Source organism: Vipera ursinii (assembly GCF_947247035.1).
Source record: "Vipera ursinii genome assembly, chromosome: 11".
In the NCBI taxonomy this organism is placed as follows: Eukaryota; Metazoa; Chordata; class Lepidosauria; order Squamata; family Viperidae; genus Vipera; species Vipera ursinii.
Genome location: NC_139524.1, coordinates 4017452 through 4026402, shown reverse-complemented (window position 1 = coordinate 4026402; position 8951 = coordinate 4017452). Strand labels below are relative to the sequence as shown.

The window sequence follows — 8951 nt, the reverse complement described above, 5'->3', positions numbered from 1 at the left end:
GGCTATACTCCTATATCTCCTACCGGATGGTAGGAGAGTAAAGAGATACCGTCCAGGGTACGCTGCGCACCACACGGTTCTCAGGCCTCGGACAGACGACGAGGCGATTAAGGCGCAGCGTCGCCCCAACCCGGAAAAGCAGGACGGGCAAGAGGGGGCAGCTTGGGTGGGTGAGCGGTGCTTCCATTGGGGGCGGAAGAGTGGTGCCAGCCCCCGCCTGTGGCCACCGGGGCTCGGCCCTGGAAGACGCCCTTTGCCTAGCTCAGGGGGGCCTTCAAACTTGGCCCCTTCAGTCATTGGGGTTTTAATATGGCTTTTAATTATTGTTTATATTCGGGCATAATATTTAATTGTCTTTTGACTTTTGTATTTCGCTTTAAATATTTATTGCCCTGTACACCGCCCTGAGTCCTTTGGGAGAAGGGCGGTATAAAAATTGAATAAAACTAAAAACTAAAAAAAAAAAAACTAAACTACTTGCGGACTTCAACTCCCAGAATCCCTCAGCCAGGCACGCTGGGCTGGGAGTTCAAGTCCAGTCATAAAAGGATCAAGCTCGAAGCGCCCAGGCGTAGCTGGCCGACGCGGCACCGCCCTCGGCGGCCTCCGCGCCCTGATTGGCCGTCGCAGAACAGCCGTGGGCGGGGCCTCGGACGGAGCCAATGGCAGCGTGGCGGGCGTTTGAATCGCCCAGCAGAAACGGTCGGCTCGGGGCTGAGCTGCAGCGGCCGCGGAACCGCCCGGCCGGCCGGCGGAGATGAGACGCAGGTGTGGCGCGGGGCCGGGGGGGGGTCCGCGGGGGGGGGGGGCGGCGGGGGCCGGGGGCATCCGAGCTGACGGCCCCCCTCCTGCTTCCCTCCCTGCGCAGCGAGGTCCTGGCCGGCGAGTCGGTGGCCTGCCTGACCCAGGCTCTGGGCCACCTGCGCGGCATCTGGGAGGAGATCGGCATCCCGGAGGAGCAGCGGCTGCAGCGCACCGAGGTGGTCAAGCGGCACGTCAAGGTGAGCGGGCCGGGCCGGGCCGGGCTGGGGCTGGGGTGGGTCCCGCGGGGCGTCCGGCGGCTGAAGCGCGCTCTTCTGTCCGCTGCCGCGCAGGACCTGCTGGACCGGATGGTGGCGGAGGAGGAGAGTCTCCGGGAGCGGCTGCTGAAGAGCATCGCGCTGTGCCGGAGGGAGCTGGCCGCGCTGTGCCAGGAGCTGCAGCTGGCGCCCTTCCAGGTGAGTGCACGGCGCGGCGCCCCCCCCGTCCCCCCCCCCCGCGCGCCCCCGAGCCCGCCTGTCACCCGCCTGTCTTGCAGGAGGAGGAGGAGGCCACTATCCTGCAGCTGGAGAAGGATCTGCGCACCCGCGTGGAGGTGATGCTCAAGCAGAAGCGCGAAAGGCGTCAGGAGTTGCGCGCCCTGCAGGAGCGGGACCAGGAGCTGGCCGAGCTGCTCGGACAGGCGCCCTACAGCGGCGGCGTCAGCAGCGAGACCGTGCCCACCTTGGCCGAGCTGGACCGCTTCCGGCGCCACCTGGCATCGCTGGCGGCTGAGAAGGTCTGGGCGTCTCCAAGGGGCGGGTGGGCGGGTGGGGTGAGGCAGCTCGGTTCTGACCCTTTCCTTCCCCCCCCCCCTAGGAGAACCGGCAGGCCGAGTTCATCCGCTTGAAGCAGCAGGTTGTCCTCTGCATGGAGGAGCTGGAGCAGCAGCCCAGCACTGCCTTTGAGCAAGAGGTCGTGTGCCAGAACGCAGGCGTCTTCGGCCTCTCCCTGGACAACCTGGCTGCCTTGAAGGATCTGCTGCAGCAGGTTGGGGGAATGGGCTGGGGGGAGTGGGGGAAGCACCCACCTACCCTCCTTGAGTTCTGCTTGGTCCTAAGGCTGCTCCTTTGCTGTTCCTCCCAGCTGGAGGCCAGGAGAACTCAGAAAGAGGCCATGTGTGACGAGATGCGCTCCCGCATCCTGACGCTCTGGGACTGGCTGCAGGTGCCTCCCGAAGAGAGAGACGCCTTCGCTCCGTACATGGAGGGCTCCAGAGCCAGCATTATGGACGCTGTAAGAGGCTGGGTTTCCTTCCTGGGCACGAGGGCCCCGTTGGTTTCTGGGGGGGTCCAGGAGCAGCACTCTCCCCTGCGTTCCCACCTTGCCATAGAAACATGGTGTGCATCAAATAAGCGCTTCCTTCCTTGTGTTTCGTGGCCTCGACTCTCCTCCTCACTGCCTCTTTTAGCTGTGCCTGGAAGTCGACCGCTTGGAAGAACTGAAGTGCCAGAACCTGCAAAAGGTGGTGGAGGCTATTCGGGCTGAGCTGGTCACCTACTGGGACAAGTGCTTTTTCGGGGAAGAGCAGAGACGCTCCTTTGGCCCCTTCTATGAAGGTGGGTTGGGGGCCAGTCTTGGGGGTGAGCGCGGCCCTCTTCAGGAGCCCTTCCTGCCATCCCTCACGCTTTCCTCCTTCGTAGACACCTTCACCGAAGAGTTGTTGCAGCAACACAACAGCGAGTTTGTGCGACTGAAGCATTATTATGAAACGCATCAAGAGCTCTTTGAAGCAATCCAGAAATGGAAGAGGAGCTGGTGTCTCTTTCAGGAGCTCGAGGTAGCGCTGGGCTGGGCTGGGCTGGGCTGGGCTGGGCTGGGCTGAGCTGAGCTGCCACTCCAAGCAGCAGAAGACACTCGCCTTTTCCTCCCTGTAGAAAAAGGCCACCGACCCAAGTCGCTTCGCCAACCGAGGAGGCAACCTCCTGAAAGAAGAGAAGCTGCGCGCCAAGCTGCAGAAGACCCTTCCCAAGGCAAGTGGTCCCAGTCACTCTCCCCATCTCGTGGGCCTTTGGCAGCCCACCCTAAACGGCCTTCTTCTGGTGCAGCTGGAGGAGGAACTGAGGGTCCGCGTTGAACTGTGGGAGCAAGAGCATGCTCAGGACTTCCTAGTGAGCGGGCAGCGCTTCATGGAGCACGTGGCTGAGCAGTGGCGCCTCCATCATCTGGAGAAGGAGAAGGAAAGGCAGGAGCGGGTGAGTTGGCAGCCTCGGGATTTCAGCCATCTTCCCGGTCAGACGGTTGTCGGTTTATCTTGTCCAGCAAGTGTAGCAAGCCTGTTGACTGGCGAGGGTGCTTAGTCCATGTAGCCAGAGGGCAGCCAGGAGTGATTTTGCCTGCCAGACCTAACCCAGCGGTTGCTTTCACCACCTCCCATAGAGGCAGTTCTGGGCTCCCTCCAAGAAACGCTGGACTTTTTTTGTTTTTAATAGTAATTTTATTAAAGATTACAACGATAAACACTAAAGTTTATTTTTTTATATATTTTTTTATAAAATTTATTGGCTTACCATAGGGCAGGGAGTAGGCAACCTTGGCTCTTTTATGACTCGTGGACTTCAACTCCCAGAATTCCTGAGCCAGCCATGCTGAGGGGAAAGGGAGAGGTTTCCAAGCTGAGCCATGCTGGCTCAGGAATTCTGGGAGTTGAAGTCCACGAGTCATAAAAGAGCCAAGGTTGCCTACCCCGGCTTACAGCTACATAATAAGCTAAAACATAAAAAGTTAAGAACCCTTTTAACTGTAAGATAAACTTAAAAGGATAAAAAGAAAAAAATACAAAACAAAACTAAAATAAGAATAAAGGAAATAGGTAAAGAAATGACTTTTCCCCTTTAGTAACTGTGTCTTAACATACAGCAAACTCAATCCATAAGGCCTTGTCACTTCAGTCAGCAAAGATCCACTGAAGGGATATATCGGAGATAAGAATATGTCTAGTTCAACCTTAATCAAATGAATCAACCTTTATTTTTAACAGTCATGGTCTTACTTCCTTCAAATAATATGCTAGACCTAGAACATAATTTCTTCTCGTTTTTCTTTGTCCCTTCTCACAACATTTTTCAAAGCTTTTAACAATCCTCTTCTGTAAATCCAATATAGGAAAATTACCCAGGTTACTGTCTTGGTTTGTTATTAATTATTAAGCATGAGCTAATTTCTTTTGTATGTCCAGTGAAGCATCTTTTTCCTTGTCATTCTTGTACCCTTTAGTTTTTCAAGCTACTTTCAGATCAGTCACAATCATGTTCATAAATGGCATCTTTGAAGCCCAGTCTATCTATAGAGGCATATATTAATTTCTGGCTCGCTCTTGTTCAAAAATATTCTTCAGTACATCCAGTATTAAAATATTTTGCTTCATTCTATATTAGTAAGTCAAGTTTGAGTGTTCTCCTTTAGTTGTAATCTTTAATTCATTCTAGTTCCTTCCAGCGTCCAATTTTTAGTCTTATTTCTTTCAAAGAATTCAAAATGAAAGTGTCACAGGAAAGATTCTTTAGATTCAAAAAACTTACTTCAAATTTATCTTGTCCTGTTGTCCATTTGTGACTTTCTAAATCAATGTTTTATTTACCTTTTTACTGTTTATTCCAGAAAAAAAATGTTAATTATTTAAACTTGTATTTAAAACTTTCTTGGTAAGGCTGATGGAGATTCACCTAGTGCTGTAAAACCTTTTAGTCCAAAGGCTCCTGGTAGCTGAAATGCAGTTAACAAGTAATTTCCGAAAGCAATTAGAAAAAGAAGTAGGCAAGCCTAGTGACCAACTGCATCTTGAGCAAAAAGCAGTTCAGTGGCGAGAAAAGTCAGGTCTTGCCCTTAGGCAAGAAAAACCAATAGGGGGTAGCGAACGTGAGAAAGAGTTAGGTGTCCTAGTGGACCACCACTTAAGTATGAGCCAACAATATGCTGCAGCTCCCCAAAAAGCCAACACAGTCCTGGGCTGCATCAACAGTGGGGCAGTGTTAAGAATTATGAGAAGTGTTAGTACTGCTTTATACTGCACTAGTAAGACCACACTTGGAATATTGCATCCAGTTTTGGTCGCCACAATATATAAAAAAAGTTGTGGCTCAGCATTGTCTGAGATTGTATATGTATAGGCCAGGGGTAGGCAACCTTGGCTCTTTTATGACTCGTGGACTTCAACTCCCAGAATTCCTGAGCCAGCCACGCTGAGGGGAAAGGGAGAGGTTTCTAAGCTGAGCCATGCTGGCTCAGGAATTCTGGGAGTTAAAGTCCACAAGTCATGAAGGGGCCATAGTTCCCTATGCTGGCTCAGGAATTCTGGGAGTTGAAGTCCACGAGTCATAAAACAACCAAGGTTGCCTACTCCTGGTATAGGGTCTCTGCTTGCACAGCATTTGGACTAGAAGACCACCGAGGTCCTTTCCAGTCCCATGATTCTACTTTCTAAGATGGCGATTCCTTTGCCTCCCAGATCCCTAAACCCATCAGAGACCTCGGGAGTCTAGTCACAGCGATCCTGTCTTTTCTGGGTTTTGGGTTCCACCACTGGATTCCACAAGGCTCCCTTCTCCAAGTTAAAGCAGAGCCGGTGTTGCTGAGAGCACTTGGCACAGAGAAGGCGAATTGGGAGGCCTTGCAGCTCCTCTTGCAGTTTCTTCCTCCCCCAATTTCTGACTTGCCCTCCGATCCCAGGTGTGATAGCCAAGCAGTAGGTCCATCTCTCTGATGAATTAAGAGATCAGCCAATTTCAGATGAGGTTTCTGAGGTGGCTGTCAGCTCCCCTTTAGCCTATTCCGTTCCCTTCTGTCTTTCAGCAACTCAAAAAGTCCCGACAGACGGAGGAGGAGATGCTCTACGGCAGCACCCCCACCAAGAGACGGGCTTTGGGTATCACCACACCTGGCAAAGCGCGAAAGGTAAGGGGGGTCGCCCAGAAGTCAGGTTTGCCTTTTTACCTCACGTATAGAAACGCAGGACAGCTTTTTCCTTCTTTTCCCCTTTAGTGTCATCCTTTCCTTCCTTATTTGTGCCGCCTCCCCCCAACTCTTCCCAGTTTTCTAAGCTTATCCAAGCAGCAGCTTTTGCTTTTTGCTCCCACGGCTGTTTTCTAAGCTGCAGAGTTTTGCACAGGGTAATTTTTTATTGCTGTTCACCAGGAGAGAAATTCTTGCCAGACTAAAGCACACTCTCTGCATAACTGCTATCTTGGAAAGGTTTAGGCCCCTCTCTGCACGCCAATGACTCAGAGTTGATCTGAGCTGGTCTGCCTCCGGGTTCCTTGGGAAAGGCCCCCAGCCTCCCGCAACTCCGCACCAGGCGGCAGAAGCATACAATCCATCCCTGTGCAAGAGACACATTTCAAGGTACAGTTGAGAAGAACAACAAAGATGATTAGGGGGCTGTAAAGCTAAAACATACGAAGAACGGTTGCAGGAATTGGGTAGGTCTAGTTTAGTGAAAAGAAGGAGTAGAGGTGACATGATAGCGTTGTTCCAGGATCTGAGGGGCAGTCACAAATAAGAGGGGTCAACCTATTCTCCACAGAGGCAAGAAGCAGTGAGTGGAAGTTCATCAGGAGGACATCCAACCTAGAACTAAGGAGGAATTTCCTGACAGAGCAATTAATTATGGAACAGCTTGCGAACAGTGATGGCGAACCTTTTAGAGACCGAGGGCCCAAACTCCAACCCAAAACCCACATATGTATCATCGGGTGCTGGGTGGGCGTGGCCCATTGGGTGGGCGTGGCTGCGGTGGTAACAGTAGACTGGGTGGGACTAAAAAGTTCAAGCAATCAATTTCAACTTTGCGAGATCTTTTTTTTCCCCGCGAGAAGTTGAGATTGATTGATTGAACCTTTATTTTGCACACGGCGGCGGAGGCCTAAAGTGAAAAGATTTTATAAAACCCAGCTGAAGGCCTAGGACTGGGGCGACGGCATGCGTGTCCACAGAGAGGGCTCTGCGTGCCACCTGTGGCACGCGTGGCATAGGTTCGCCACCACAGCTCTAGAAGTTGTGGGGGCTCCATTCCTGAAGATTTTAAAGAAGAGATTGGATAGCCATTCGTTTGGAGTAGTATAAGGTCTCCTGCCTCCAGCAGGAGGTTGGACTAGAAGACCTCCAAGGTCCCTTTCCAACTCCCTTATCCTGTTGTTCTGTTATTTTGAGTCTGCCAGTATGAGGCACAATAAAATTATGTCCTTGATCAGGTTTCTAGTCCGTTTTCTGTGCAGCTGAAGGTATTGTGATGTAAAGACATGCAGTAGATCTGAAAGTGAGACCTGATTAGCAGCACTTTCCCCCCGAAACGGCGTTCAGATTTTGTTGCTTTGCACCAGGGACCGCTTTCTTTGCTAACGCCTGGACTTTTCTTGCAGCTCAACAGCACCACCACAACTCCCAACAGCACCATCCGCTCAGCCCTGAGAGGTTCAGTGTTAAATTCTCCCGGATGCCACCCACCCCTGTCTGGAGGGAAGGTAAAGATCTGACCTCTTTGGTCTGGAGGGAGGCAGCCTCCAGTCCCACTCCCAGCTGTTTCGGAAGGCCAAGAGGCAGGAGAAACTTGAGGAAGCAAAGCAGTGGGAACCGGGCAAAGTGTAACCCGGGAGTAGAAAAATTACAAAATAAGGGGAGAACTGTAACAGAATAAACTTAGAAATAAGAGAACGTAGAGATTGCTTCCTGGAGGAGCTGAAGGGCCTCAAGGCTCCCGCAACCACAGCTAAGCAGCAGCCTGGCTTTGCGTGTGTTGTCAGCTGGCCTGAAACAATGCCGCGCTCAGTGCTGCACAGGCCTCGGGTGCGGCTGGCACTTGGCAAGCGTCCTGGCCAAAATAACACCTCCCAGGGTTCAGAGTAGGTTAGTCTGCTTAAGAGGGCTGCTGCACAAATCCAGCCCTTTAGCTGTGGTGCAGGCCTTCCGCGGCTCAGGTTTTCAGAATGCAAACAAAATTATACAGAAGGCAAAAGCAACGTGGCAGTTGGGATGTTCCTACATTGCTCCCTCAGCTGTGCCCAGGTGAGAGCACCAGAGCTCATGGAGCCCACACGGTGCACACCTGCACTAGGGGCCGCGTGGCTTGGAAAAGCCTTCAGACCAATAGTTGGAGGAGGGGAAAATGAAGAACGGCAGCCACAAATTCCCACAAGAGGTCCACCAAAGGTTAACACCTCTGTCAAACGTGGCCCTTCCTTTAATCTTCTGACTGTCCTTGCGCAAAGTGCAATTCCTCTCTCTGTGTCCGCAGCCTGTCCGGACCCCCACCCCTTTGGTTGCCAAGACCCTTCCCAAAGGCCAGACGGAACGCAACAAGGAGAACGTGCCTCAACTCAACAGGACAGCTCTGAGCGGTGGGTGTACCCCGACAGCCCCTGCCCAGCACAATGGCAGTATTTACTCTGTTGCCAGCACCTATTCAGCATTTGCGGTAATTCCCTTCTCCCTCTTCTCCCCCTATCCCCGCTGGCTTTGGAGATAGATGCACTGCGCAAGAATCGCTAGATAGCTGCACTCCCCATGAGGGCCTCTGGCCAGTCGGCCATTGCCAAAGGAAGTCCAAGGGGCTGCGTGGGTCCCATTTCTGCCTTGATCTATCCCTGAAGAAAATCCCCCCCCCCGTTTCTTCCCTGCCACTGCTTCCACTCCCACCAAAAGCCCCTCTGAACATACACCCGTGCATGTTGTCCAAATACCCATCCCACTGCTTCAAGTGCATCCCCCCCCCGCAGCTCTATCCAACTCCGCATCCTTCACACCAATTGTTCTTCTCCCTCCCCAGCGCGCACTTTCAGAGGCTTCCAAATCTGAGCACCCGTCCCACATCCTCAACTCCACAGTTTCCAATCCTGATGGCTGAAGGGGGGCCGTTGCCAGCCCCGGATCCTCTCACCATATAGGATCTGGCATGAAATGGACCTTCTGGGGCACGGTTTATGCTACTGCTTTTAACTGTTTTTAATGAATTGATTTCCAAGTTTCATGATACAGGGAATAAAAGTCTAGATGCAGCAGCTGTTCTGGGCCCAGGCCTGCTGCCTTATTCATGGGGGTGGGGAGCAGGGAGCGGTTTGCCCCTCTCCTTTCCTTGGGTAACTGAAGTGGATGGTCCACCCAGGTCCTGCTCATCAGCAGGTGGCCTTCTGCACACCTTAGCCACAGGAAGGGGAGAAACT

At 52.5% G+C, this 8951-nt stretch overlaps 1 protein-coding gene across 1 annotated transcript; it reads left to right on the top strand.

Moving 5' to 3' along the window:
- Nucleotides 1-694: 694 nt before the first annotated feature.
- PRC1 (protein regulator of cytokinesis 1) lies at nt 695-8789 on the top strand. Its single transcript, XM_083370966.1, has 14 exons — nt 695-768; nt 869-1001; nt 1095-1217; nt 1298-1537; nt 1618-1788; nt 1885-2034; nt 2210-2357; nt 2442-2578; nt 2676-2771; nt 2847-2993; nt 5590-5691; nt 7155-7256; nt 8027-8206; nt 8558-8789. Exons 1-14 carry the CDS (start codon nt 758-760, stop codon nt 8633-8635), a joined length of 1818 nt encoding a protein of 605 aa, XP_083227092.1. The 5' UTR covers nt 695-757; the 3' UTR covers nt 8636-8789.
- The last annotated feature ends 162 nt before the right edge of the window (nt 8790-8951 follow it).